The sequence below is a fragment of the Opisthocomus hoazin genome, chromosome 1 (genome assembly GCF_030867145.1).
Source record: "Opisthocomus hoazin isolate bOpiHoa1 chromosome 1, bOpiHoa1.hap1, whole genome shotgun sequence".
Taxonomy (NCBI): domain Eukaryota; kingdom Metazoa; phylum Chordata; class Aves; order Opisthocomiformes; family Opisthocomidae; genus Opisthocomus; species Opisthocomus hoazin.
The window spans coordinates 37,263,607-37,277,565 of record NC_134414.1 but is presented as its reverse complement, the minus strand read 5'-3'; the positions used below and the strand labels follow the sequence as shown (position 1 = coordinate 37,277,565).

The following is a 13,959-nucleotide window of genomic DNA, read 5'->3' as shown; positions in this document are numbered from 1 at the left end:
AGATCTGTCTCTGTTCATAACTGAATAAGCTCTAAGACAAAAAAAATCAGATTAAATGTGAAGTTAAGAACCCCGACAATCCCCTCAGGAAAATGCAAGTCACATAACTGAGGGCCCTGCACTGAAAACATCTGATGAGGTTGTTCTTGAGTTAGGCTCAAAGAGCATAAGGGTGTCTAGTCTGTCAGAAACTAAAGCTGTGCAGAGTCTTCAGAAATCCTGAGGAATCAAGGTGTGCATGTGGGAAATCCACATTAGGACAAACAGAGGACAAACAGCAGGCAAAATACCAATATCTAGAGACAAACATTGCCAAAATATATTTAAGGAAAGAGCTGTACACAAAGCCAAATGGGAAGATATAAAAGGAAAAAGACAAGAAAGGCTGAGATCAGTAAGAAAGCACTAAAATGTCTATACATTAGAGAACAGAGTCTGGGCAAATGATGAAGGAACTGGAGCTACTAGCATAGGACAAAAGTGACTCCTCTAAATGTCACAGAGGAGGAAAGAGCAATCAATCATGCTGAGAACACAGGTGAGTAATTTCAGGACCCAAAGATAAAAAAAGGTAAAGGTGACTAAACAGCATTGGGTGTTAATTATGTGATAGCATTGGCTTGGATCAGTTAAAAATAAATAAACAGAGTTGGGTGAACAGGCGAGGCAGGAACTTCACTGCCAGTGGAATTAATTATTTCAGGAGTTAAGTCATATCTAAATCTGACATTAAGGAGGTATTCTTGGAAAACAGGTCTTCACAGCAGATGTCTACATTTAAGCTGTAGGATTATGCTAAATACAGGAATTCCTCATTATTTCCACGTGGGATAGATTTCTTTACTAATCACTAAAATAAAGGGGTGGAAATGTAATTTAGAACCTGTTTTGATAATTAGTCTTGGATTGAATGATCACATATTGATTCAGTTAGAGAAAGAAAGCACAAAGTCATCCCATAATTCACAGTTTTCATTGCAAAATGTATGTTTTCAGACACTAAGAGAAATGTACTGAACCAAATTGCTCACAGAATAAGGTATGGAGGAGGCTTGGAATATTTCACAGAATCATAGAGTGGTTGAGGTAGCAAGGGACCTCTGGAGGTCATCCTGTCCAACCCCTACTCAAGCAGGGCCACCTTGAGCCAGTTGCCCAGAACTTTTGAATATCTCCAAGGATGGAGACTGTACAACCTCCCTGGGCAACCTGTGCCTGTGCTCAGTCACCCTCACAGTAAATAAGCATTTCCTGACATTCAGGAGGAATCTCCTATATTTCAGTTTGTTCCCATTGCCTCTTGTCTTGAAGTCAAAAGTTTCAAGTCAAAAACTGAAAAAGTATCAACAGAAGCCAAACCCTTCCTGAGCCCCAAATCAGACCAAAGCAAACAAAGAAAAAAAAAACCCAAACAAATAGAAGGACAAGCAGATGAGGAATTTCAGGTAATAAGTTTCATATTATACTTACTAATATTGATTTTCAAGAAACATCTCTCTTCTTTGCATTTCTTGTTGCCTTTTTTTAACTTCAAGTCTCTCTGCCTACAGTATTAAAAACAGGAAAACATACTTGAGATTTCCAACAAGCCAGAAGCAAATCTTCATTATTTCAATTCAAGTATTTCAAGATTCTGATTTTTAAAACAACTATAGCAGCAGTTGGGTACAGAAGTGGCCCAATCTCAATTTTAAAAGCATTCAGACATGACCAAACAGCTCCTAGTCAAGAGACCAGTCTGAAATAGAAAACCACAGGGTGCTCCTGGCAGACCCATCTATGCTCTCACAAAGAGCCTCGTGAGGCTTCACAGTTCTCAAGCCACTGCACTGGTTGGGACCATCTCTTGGTGTAACTGATACAATGTTGGTCCTAGTAAGAAGACAGAGAATGCGAACCACTGTACCAAAGCAGATGATAGTCTTGTAGAACTGAAAGCACAGTCATATGAGTACTTGCAGCTCTGCACATAGACCTGTGGCCTTCAGGAGCATTAGGTACTGGCCAGCTGAATACATGCTAAGATGGATGAAAGTGGGAGACATTTGTACTTAACCAGTGTTACTCTGCCTCATTTACCATTCTCAGTGCAAGAGTCAAACAAATCCTTGACACACAAAACTTCTCTGGAAAACTGGACACCATACAAGTTATGAAGTCCTTTAACATAAAATTGCACATAATTTCCGGTAGAAGGGTCATCTAAGTTGCCTCATCCCCCAAATTCAGATAGAATAAAATATTAAACTAGAGCAGAAACTAGACAACTTGCTGCAACAGCAATACATAGCTCAGGCTAAATTCCAGTCAAAAGGAGGCCAGCCAAATGTGGTTTTTTGACATTCAGGCTGTGGGTAGGTCCAGTGGGAAGAGCACTCAAAAGGCAGTTCAGTGTATTAAAAGCACAAATCAGAAGTGCCAAACAGGGACTTCAGCCCTGGTACATTTTGAGCACAAGCTCCCACACTGCAGTTGGTGGGGGGATGCTCCAAGAAGAGCTCCCACCGGAGGTTCACAACAACTAGCACGTTGAGCAAACTGCAGTCTCGGACTGTCGCTCTACTCATCGCTCACCCTCTAAATGAAAAAAAGTAATTGTCTGGTAACCCAGCAACCAGACATTGCTCTAAATGAAATACCCTGGAAATTTCAGACAGTACCTTGCAGAGATGAGAAGGGAGCTGTAGGTGGGAATGGCCTGTTTGCTCAGAGCCCCAAATCAGGGAGAGGACACCGTATCTGGCTGGAGGTACTGTGCAAGGCCAGGTAGCACAGGGGGAGTGTGCGTGTGTAAAGGGGGAAAGTGTTGTTAAGAACAGGGCTGTAACCCCCACCCCCATCATTTTCTTCCTGTCCTGTAATCACTAACATCTCAGAAAAATTACAGTTCTACTGGCAGTTACTCAATCACTTTGCCTTCAGTGATTTCAGGGTACTTTTTAATTGGATAAAGAATGACTGTCTGGAAGAGATTTGCAAAACAAGTGCAAATTCCTCCTCGGCATGTACTGGATTAAGAAAAAAAAATCCTGCCAGATGTCTGCAGATAGGAAAAGAGCCACTACGTTGTGTAACGGTACAAACTGTTGGAAGGCAGATGGCCTATAAGTTGTTATTTGGGAAAAGGCAATGAGAAAATAAATAAAGGAGGAAGATAGATCTTTGAATAAGGTGTCCTGTTGCTCAGTCATCTGACATGCTGAGACGGTAATAGAACGCATGCAGTATCGAGGTAATTAAAAAAATAATCAAACTAAAGTAAGGATTATCAGCCCATGGTATAGGTAAATTATTATAGTATTCAAGGGCTATCTTGTTTGGTCCTAACCCCTCCACCCAGAAACAGATTATTTTTTTTGGTAAAAGACTCCCTCCCGTCTGTCCAACTTCACAACTTGCAGGGAAAGAAAGAAAAGAGGAAGAAAGCAAACCTGATGGCCTCTATTACTGTCAAAGGTGATGTTGACACCCCCATGACACCAGTGATAACTCCCAGGCTTTTGCCCACCTCTGCTCAACACTGAAAGCTGATGCCTTCACCTCTGTAAATGCATTTGGCATGGGATCCACCATCATATTGCAAGGCTCCTGAAAGTTCAAATCCAAAGCTCACCGGAGTTGCTGTGGTCTAGCTCCCAGCTAGAGCAACACAGTGATATTAACTTTGATAAATACAGTCCTTCAATATCACTCCCATCTTCCGCTAGATAAAAAAGAAGGAAATATCCTACAGCTATTCTACCACCAGAATGGTGCCTGAAGAAAACTCCAGCATATTGAAATTGTTTACTTGTGGCTGGTGTGACTGCTTTCTACTCTGGCGGTTTACCCTGGGATCCCTGCTTAGGACACGTACAAATGACAGGCAATGGGACTGGGACATTCTCTGACTAATGCCAATATATCAATAGATGTTGCCAAAGCACTCCACATTTGGCATGGTCTTCAAAAACAAAGCCAAGAATGGAACAGCTGTGATATTGAAGGTAAACATGTTGAAAAGCATTAGCAGAAGGTCTGTAAAGTGCCTGGTTTTAACAAATTCCCGCAAAAGGCCATTCATGCTGAATAACACAGTCAAATTAAAGAGCACATGATTTGATAAAGAATAAAATGAAATCACAGCTTATTCTAAATAGGACAGTTTCTAAAGATGGCAGGACTGTTACTATTCAATGTAAGAAGAAAAGAAAGTTGCATGCAGCAGAATTACACTGAGCCTTTTCACTTCAAATCTTTGGAATCTTTTAAGATTTAGTCAAGATTTAGAACATACAAGGAAAGCCTAAAGGCAGGGTAACAGGAACAGAGATTGAATGGCAGGAAACAGAAAAATTCAGTGCACCAGAGTTGTGCTATTTTGTGTACAGCACAAATGCAGAAAGCTTAAAAAACAAGAAGCCAAATATCGGCCGTGTGTTTATTTTCTTGGGAACTTCGACAGTTCTTTCACCCAAAATGCACAAAGGAAGTTATGGTGCAGTCTGGTCAAAATCTGTGATGTGAAGGGCTGCACAAAAAAAACCCAACTGCAGATGCCTGCTACTAATGAGCAAATAATAATAACAACTTTACTTCCCATGTACTCCCACGCTTTCTGTGAATCAGACATGCACCTCAGTACTAGGGGCAAACACAGAAATAGGGACTCCCCTGCTAACGTTACAAAGTTGCTCCAAAATTATTTCAGTGAGCACTTAGAGATCACTAGCTTAGAAGACTATCCAAACTCATGCAGCCCAGGGTTACTCCACCAACAAATCACAGCAGTCCCACAACAAGCTGCCTGATGCGGAGCGCGCAGGATCCCAAATCCCATTCCCTGCTACACACGGAGACTCAAGCACCACTTCACACAAACCGGTCCATTGAACACAGAATGAGGGGGAAGGATCCACTTTTCTTCTCTCCGGGAGCTGGAAAGAGACTACGTTGGTGCCAAGAGCGTTAGTATTCCAGCACCTAACCTCACGGTTAATTAAAACATGACAGAGACAGGCAGGTGGACTCGTACAGATGGTAAGGCAGACCTTTCACATTTGGGTAGTGCTTTGGCAGACACCATTTTTCTCTTGGTCAAAAAGACAACGGGAGAGTGGATACTGCTTTTCTCTGCAAAACCAGCATTAAAGCAGTAACATAAAAAGATCCTATGTTCATAAGCAGCACTGGCTTACAGTATACCATCCTTGAAAGCAAGGAAGAAGTGAGCTGAGTACCAGCACCCATTCTAGACATTTGTGCACTAGTCTGTGGGGCTTCACCATTCACAGAATCACAGAATCATAGAATGCTTTGGGTTTGAAGGGACCATTAAATGTCACCTAGGTCGAACCCCCCAGCAATGAGCAGGGACATCTTCAAGTAGACCAGGTTACTCAGAGCCCCATCCAAACTGACCTTGAATGTTTCAAGTGATGGGGCCTCCACTACCTCTCTTGGGCAACCCGTTCCAGAGTTTCACCACCCTAAACATTCATGCTTCTTGGCAAAGTAGCTCTCCAGCTGTGCAAGTTTCAGGGTCTCTGTTGATAAAGCTGGTTAGCCATTATCTCTATCCAATGGCTGGCTAGCCATTATCTCCCTTCAGCCTGTCAGACAATTTGTTTTTTACTGAATGAATAATAACCTCAAGCAAAAGAAGGACTGGCCAGCAAGAAAGGGCACCTTGTGAATTTGCAGAAAGACATGCTCTTGACTGATGCCCTGCAGGTACAGTTGCCTACAAATCTAGTACTTCAAGAAAAAAAGTTCCTCTTCTGCAGCAACCAGGGTGCAATGTTGACCCTACAGTAGCAGTTCTTTAGGATGTCTTTCCCATCATCCTCAGCTCTCAGGAGCCTTTCATTTGCAGGCAGGGTGGGATAGCCAAATCGACAACTTCTAGTGACTTTCCAGTATGCTCTTCTTAAACAGAGTTGAAATTTTAATATATAAACATCTTCCAAGCAGAAATCTTCATCAGCTCAGTCAGTATTATGGAAGACAACCCGAATAAACAAATTCAAATTAAGAGTTCCCTTTCACGCTCCTCTGTTCTATTTGTTTGCTTTGTGGGTATATGTTTATTTATTCGAATTAAACAATCTGTTTGGCAAAGATGTTTGCCATGATGTTGCATTCTCCTTTAGAAGAAACTGATAGTTACAATTTTACTATCTACAACATCTATAAAGATTTTATAATCTGTGGGAGTGAAGGTAAGGAAATTACAGAGCATGAAACCAAAACTGATACATCAATATATTTTCTATGTGTGACTATAAATTATAGTAGTCTTGCAACATTTTTCTTGTCCAATGCCCATGGGCAAACAACATATATTTAATAGGTGAATAAAATATAATTAATCCCCTTTCTACCATTGCTGTCATCACTGCTTCTAGAGCTATGCATGAGCTGGTAACTGTTAATGACATTTTGACATGATAATATTTATTGCCCCTGTGAGCTACTGTGTATGGGCTTATCCCCAAAGACTAATGCTAACCACTGAAAGACTGGGAACAGGCTAACCCTTACCTAGAGGCAACTAACGCTATTTTTGTTTGTGCATGTCCTTGTAGGTCATCTGATAGTGATGATTTTTTAATTAACTCTCAACATTCAGCTTCTGCGCAGAAGACAATTTCCACTGTTGTGGAGACAAAACTTGCAAACCTGAAATCTCCCTTTCTCTCATTACTACTGTGCACATCAGTATCACGCTCCCTATCTTTTCTTTTTTCATTTAAATTCCACATTGCGTTCTCAACCGAGTGCTAGTTCATTTCCACCGTGAAGGAACTTTTACAAAGGTTTGTGCAGCACACAGGATGAGAAGATGCTTTGTGAGAATTACTAGAAAAATGAAAAAAACAAACAGAAAATAAAGCAGAAGATAAGTGAGCTATCATGGGTGACAATATATGGCCAATACTGGAAGGAAAAGTGATCTTACATATTATCAATACATCTGGGTGTGCCCCCCCAGAGAGGCCGGAGGGGCATCTGAATTTCAGGGTGCACTCAGCACAGTGCAGACAGCCTACACTGAGCTTTTCATGATCTGGATGCCTTTTCCACCACAACAGGCCAGATTTTCTTGTATTCTTCCCATGTGTACAGCAGGCAATTATGGATTGCTATGAGGTCTTTGTGCCATCTGCCACAATCTGATCTTACAGAGAAAGCTCATGCCAAAGTGAACTATATAACCTGTATACACCGCATTAGCGTTCTCTCTTTCTGTTAACTCTTCAGAATGGACGAAAATGAAAGGCTGGAGTTTCTGAAGAGCCGAAGGAACGCTCAAGCCCCAGAGAACACCAGGTCAGGCACCCTTCAGTCAGCTACAAAGAGGAGGACTGGATTTCCTAACTCCTTGATGTAATCCTGGGCCACCATTTAATTTGATTACCCTGCAGACCATGTAGTTCAGCTAAATCAAGCGTCAAGACATGAACTTTGCTGCCTCCAACTCTGCAGGAACCATGTTTACCTTTTCTCTCTGAATTGCTTTCTTTTTCATGATTTCAGCTTCTTCAGCTGCCTTCTTTGCTTTTACGTATTCTTCTCTCTTGTGCTGTATGACATAAACATAGAAAATTACATATGTATGTATACAAAGAACACATAAGGTAACTTGTCTTGATTCCTGTACTGCACATCTTTCAAACCTAAAGTGTGTTTGAGGAAAGTTTCCAGATTTTTTTCTTAAAATGAGGCACTGAATAAAGCAGGCTGTGCACCAGCTAATCCAATGTTGGCTTTATGAAGGCTGAGAAATCTAGGACTGATAAATGGGCATCCATGCAAGGAATCACACAGCTGATTGATAACATACAAGCATTTGTACCTTTTGTAACAGGAACAACATATCTACATAAGCACTGGATCAGGTGGTACAGTGATCAATTAGTCCAAGTGCAGGCAGCATGCCAGAAGGTACAGTGAGGCATACAAGTGGCTTTACAACTGTACTGGTTATCATTTTAGATATGATCTGCAATACCGGTTGCTACACATTTATAGTCAGATTTCTCATTTTCTTTGGTGCAGAACATTTGTTTCTAGTTTTCCGCTGCTTCCTTCAGGTTTCATGACTTTCTTTTGTCAAGCAGCTGTGAGTTCATTTTATCACCATATGAAACACTTCATGAAAAGGTTTTTTTTGAGCTCTTAAAATAAACAAACAAATCTTATTCTTCCCGACCTTTTGCTGGTATTTAGATTGCATGAGCATCATTTGCTGTTTTTGCCTTGCTTGAGCCTCTGATTCCTTTCCACCTTAAAAAAATGAAAAAAAAAAAGCATAAACTGCCTTTTGCATGAGCATTTTAAGTTCAAATGCCAGTCATTTCAGAACAGAGCAATATAACAGCTTGGATGTATGCATATACAGGAAATTTTTCATAATTACGGTAGCTGTCTGACATTGAAGAGAACAGACAAGAGACCTTTTTGATCATTTTATCCATCCTTCAAAAGCACTAGCTTGTTATTTACAGAGCATCCACTGTATCATCCACTCTACCAGCAAATACATCCTACAGTATATGATCAGTTTACCAAGAAACTATTCCATTTTCAGAAAATCAGTCACGCTTTGCAGATGAGTCTTCATTTTCAGATCCATCTCTCCCCACCTTTGCTCAGTTTGTCACACACTCATACAGAGTTAGAAATTTTATTGTCAAAAAGTTTCTCTTTTATCAAATCTAGGAGCTTGGAGTCTCTGCCAGCTCTAATGGGATGCTACCACTTGAATATCTTCTAAGTAATGTCTTGGAGCTCGAGGCAGAATCCCCTTTCTGAAATAGAAATCAAAGCCTTTTCCCACAGACTTCATGTTCATATCCAGGTAGCAGAAGGTGCCCTTTCCACAGACACAGGCTCTCTTATAAGAACATCTAAAGCTCTGGTCATAATGTTCAGCCTTTAATTAAAAAAAACAAAACAAACCCATAAACAAAACAAATAAAAAAAAAAACAGCCACACAGAGAAGGTGATAAAAGGTGTTAAGGGATGGAGGCAGTGAGTTTGATTATATTATTCTGCTCTACTATTTTCCAAATTATTTTCTTGCTTTGGGAAAGCAAATAATTCCTTCAGTTGTTGCAAAAAACAACAGTAGCTCCCACCACATTCTGAGGATGAGGGTTATATTTTCACCCACTGATTTTCTGAGAAGTTCCACACTCTGTGACTGTTAATTCTACAGAAGCATCTGGACCGACCTGTGCTACGTGAGATGCCTGAAATGTCAGACAACTATAATAGATCCTTCAGGAGGGATCACCCTTCACTAAAAGTAGCTTTCTCCCCTAACTAATGGAAGGTAACTAATCTTTAAGTGCCTTTGTGAGTTTCACTGAATGGGAGATCAATTGCCTAAGTGTGGAAACATTCCTATGGAGACAAATAACTCTGTAAGATTAAGCTCTCAAGACAGACTGGCCATACAGTATACAAGCAACAAGCCTACAGTAGCAATAAGCATACAGATGTCATTGCAGAATGGCTCCTCCCAAGGTCTAGGAAATAAAATTGATACTAAACAAGTTTTGAAACCTCTTGGATGTTTGATATTTCTTTCTTTCTAGCCTTTAGAATCATAAAATCATAGAATCATCACAGAATCATAGGTTGGAAAAGACCTCTAATATCATCAAGTCCAACCATCAACCCAACACCACCACGCCTACTAAACCCTATCTCGAAGTGCCACAGATACACGTATTTTGAAGACCTCCAGGGATGGGGACTCAACCACCTCCCTGGGCAGCCTATTCCAATGCCTGACCACTCTTACAGTAAAGAAATTTTTCCTAATATCCAATCTAAATCTCCCCTGATGCAACTTCAGGCCATTGCCTCTCGTCCTATCGCTAGTTACCTGGGAGAAGAGACCAACACCTGCCTCACTACAACCTCCTTTCAGGTAGTTGTAGAAAGCAGTAAGGGCACCCGTCAGCCTCCTCTTTTCCACACTAAACAGCCCCAGTTCCCTCAGCTGGTCCTTGAAAGACTTGTTCTCCAGACCCCTCACCAGCCTCGTTGCCCTTCTCTGGACATGCTTCAGCATCTCAATGTCCTTCTTGTAGTGAGGGGCCCAAAACTGAACACAGTACTCCAGGTGTGGCCTCTCCAGTGCCAAGTACAGGGGCACAATCACCTCCCTACTCCTGCTGGCCTCACTATTCCTGATACAAGCCAGGATGCCGTTGGCCTTCTTGGCCACCTGGGCACACTGCTGGCTCATGTTCAGCCAGCTGTCGATGAGCACCCCAAGGTCCTTTTCCGCCAGGCAGCTGTCCAGCCACTCTTCCCCAAGCCTGTAGCATTGCATGGGGTTGTTGTGACCCAAGTGCAGGACTGAGCATTTGGCCTTGTTGAAACTCATACACTTGGCCTCGGCCCACTGATCAAGCCTGTCCAGATCCCTCTGCAGAGCCTTCCAACCCTCCAGCAGATCGACACTCCCGCCCAGCTTGGTGTCATCTGCAAACTTACTGAGGGAGCACTCAATCCCCTCATCCAGATCATTGATAAAGCTGTTAAACAAGACCGGACACAAAAGTGAGCCCTGGGGAACACCACTTGTGACTGGCCTCCAGCTGGATTTAACTCCATTCACCACCACTCTGTGCTCTTGGCCATTCAGCCAGTTCTTTATCCAGCGAAGTGTACACCCATCCAAACCATGGCCAGCTAGTTTCTCCAGAAGGATGTTGTGGGGAACAGTGTCAAAGGCCTTACTAAAGTCCAGGTAGACAACGTCCGCAGCCTTTCCCTCATCCACTAGGCAGGTCACCTGGTCATAGAAGGAGATCAGGTTGGTTAGGCAGGACCTGCCTTTCATGAACCCGTGCTGGCTGGGCCTGATCTCCTGGTTGTCCTTCACATGCCTGGTGAGCACACTCAAGATGAACTGCTCCATAACGTTGCCTGGCACCAAGGTCAGGCTGACAGGCCTGTAGTTCCCAGGATCCTCCTTCCGGCCCTTCTTGTAGATGGGTGTTACACTGTCGATCCTCCAGTCATCTGGGACCTCCCCTGTTAGCCAGGGTTGCTGATAGATGATGGAGAGTGGCTTGGCCAGCTCCTCCGCCAGTTCCCTCAGCACTCTTGGGTGGATCCCATCCAGCCCCATAGACTTGCAAGTGTCCAGGTTCCATAGGAGGTTGTTAACTCCTTTCTCCTGGATTATGGGAGGTTTATTCTTCTCTCCTTCCCTATCTTCCAGCACTGGGGGCTGTCTACCCTGGGAATAACCAGTCTGACTATTAAAGAATAAGGCAAAGAAGGCATTAAGGACCTCAGCCTTTTCCTCATCCTTGTTGGCAAGATTCCCCCTTGCACCCAATAAAGGATGCAGATTCTCCTTGGCCCTCTTTCTGTTGTTGATGTATTTGTAAAAACATTTTTTGTTGTCCCTTACAGCAGTGGCCAGCCTGAGTTCTAGCTGGGCTTTTGCCTTCCGAATTTCCTCTCCATACAACCTAACGAGACCCCTGTACTCCTCTTTCTTCCATAAGCTGTAGACCTCCTTTTTTCCCTGAGTCCCAGCAAGAGCTCCCTGTTCAGCCAGGCCAGTCGTCTTCCTCGCCAGTTCGTCTTGCCGCACATGTGGACAGCCTGCTCCTGTGCCTTTAAGACTTCCTCCTTGAAGAATGTCCAGCCTTCCTGAACCCCTTTGCCCTTCAGGACTCTTTTACTGGCAACATTTAACACTCTTGTGTTCACTGAACTTTTCAGCATGTACTGCTGGACATCGGCTCTAAACAAGTCTTTTACTGATCGTTATTAGCCATTGCCTATAGCCTTTCAGCCAGCTTTAATTGATTCAAGTTGGCTTGGCTGTAATGTGTCACGTATTTCACTGAAGTCAGAGTGTCCTGACTGGTTTTATATAATATGGTCAAAAAAGAGGCCATTGCATTTATCAGGCATGATTTGTTGCTCCACTCACTGGAGGAGGGTGGAACTTGCATCCTTCATTGCTCCCATGCTTCTATGTTATCTGAAAGTTTGCCAGTCAAGTATTACAGAGTTGAAATCCAGAATAGCTATTTCCCTGCAGAAAGCATGAGTGTTAAGAAACCTTAACTTTAAGAATTCTATGGTGATTTGGACTAGATGTGTAGTCTCTTAAAATCACTCTGAGACAATAACATACGATAATTTTATACCTTAATGAGTACCTACAGTTGTGAAATTAGAGAGGCCACTTGTATTTTTTTCTCCTTCCCTGAGCCCTCTTCTGTTTCAAATTTGTTCCCGTGGGAATGATAAGATCTAATAATCTTTGCACCTTACCTCTTTTCAGAGGCACTGAACATAGTGCATGAGTCTTTCTCATAGTGCATGGCTCTTTCTGAGTGGCAGCTAGACAGTGACTGAAGAGCTCATATAACCTTGAATTCTTTCAGCTTTTTCTTCCTTTTTTTTCTTCTTAATTTGCTTCTTTCCCAAGAAAGTTTTTAAATACAGTGGGACCAGAAGAAGTCAAGACTCCCCACGCTCAGTTACTGCGGGTTTGCCACCACGTTCCCAGTCATACAGCCAGACTGCACACACTCTGCACAGACACCACATCCCAAATTTCTGTTTTCAGATTTCACCTTCTTCAGCAAAAAAGCTTTGCGGTCTTCTTGGGACAGAAGCATGCCTCCTAGGAACCATTCATAGGCAAAAAGCAGCTGGTATGTATGAACTCACAAAGAGCATGTCTGGCCACGAGTGCATCTGATGGTGGGAATATAGGGCATTACACCAGCTTGCAAAGGTAGGTTCACCACTGCAAACAACTGGGAATCAGGCTGCAGGGCAAAACAAACACATGGGACCAGTATTACCTTGCCCACAAAAACAAATCTGGGTTGGAATCAGTTCAAATTTGTGTATCTCCCTCCTTGTATCTATTCTTATACACAGTACACCACCAAAACTTATTTTGTGTAGCACGGCAAAGAAAGAACTTATATTCCACGTCAGGGCAGACAACAGCCTACACTGTGCACCCCAAATTCTGCTATGACAGCCAAGCGAAGGAAGCGGAGCTCTAGATTTACAAAATGAATAAAGGCATCATTATAATCACTCAATTTGTCAGAAAGAATTTTGTCCCATTTCTATTAGTCTTTCCTCAAGGTCATCCCATTTTTACTGCACAGTATGCTCATCATGTTCTACACAGATGATGCTTTCAAGTTTTGTCTTCTCAGCAAGTTTCGTCCGCTCTCTCCTACTTTTTGTGCCAAAGACATTAAAGAAAGATACTAAAACAAGATAGGTCTGAAGACTGGTACTTGAAAAGCACTTCTAATAACCTTCTTCTTGCTTCAGCACAACCTGTAGTACTATTCTCTCTACAAGACAGAGAATAGTACAAGGGTGAGTTGGGATTTTTTCTGGTCTGTTAATTTTGGGTTTTTTTTAAACTAGCTCCCAAATATCACCAAATTAAATGCTTTATAGTGGTTGGAATTGAAGAGATCTACTACGGTTTCTCTCACTTGTCTAGAAAAAAAGTTGGTTATGTTCTCAAACACATCAGTTCCATTCAGGGTGACTTAAGTTAGCTTTTAATCCTGTTTTTAATTTACTTGTCTCTGTTGCTATTTTTATAAATTTGGTAATACAGAGCCTCATGTATGTTTAGCCTGCAAATGCCTGGAACTGCAGGGACTGCTTCTGCCTCTTCAGGAGCCAGCCATCAGGAAAGTGCACACAGTGGCCCCTAACACAGAGGAGTTCTCTTACAGGTAACCAGAGGGTCTCCGACACGTGCTGTCCATCTACACGCTAATGCCAATTGTGTGCCCCCTCAGAGACATCAACCACAGACAACATCACCAGCAGGAGGGATAATCCACCTGCCTTTCCCAAATGTTAGTATAGTTTTTATGCATTGATCCCAACAGATGATTTGAGTGACAATCTATTGCGTTTTGCTTCAGCAATAACTTCATCGC

At 42.3% G+C, this 13,959-nt stretch overlaps 1 protein-coding gene across 5 annotated transcripts in view; it reads right to left on the bottom strand.

Annotated features, from left to right (window-relative positions):
• EPSTI1 (epithelial stromal interaction 1) overlaps nucleotides 1–13,959 on the bottom strand; it is a 121,357-nt gene that overhangs the window by 94,471 nt on the left and 12,927 nt on the right. For 3 of the 5 annotated variants that reach the window (XM_075422350.1, XM_075422341.1, XM_075422334.1), the window contains exons 4-6: nucleotides 8,195–8,268; nucleotides 7,481–7,564; nucleotides 1,471–1,544 (exon numbers count right to left, since the gene is read on the bottom strand). In XM_075422350.1, the coding sequence (XP_075278465.1) occupies nucleotides 1,471–1,544; nucleotides 7,481–7,564; nucleotides 8,195–8,268 (232 nt within the window). The remainder of the gene's footprint in view (nucleotides 1–1,470; nucleotides 1,545–7,480; nucleotides 7,565–8,194; nucleotides 8,269–13,959) is intronic. The other 2 variants (XM_075422354.1, XM_075422363.1) reach the window with 2 other exon arrangements.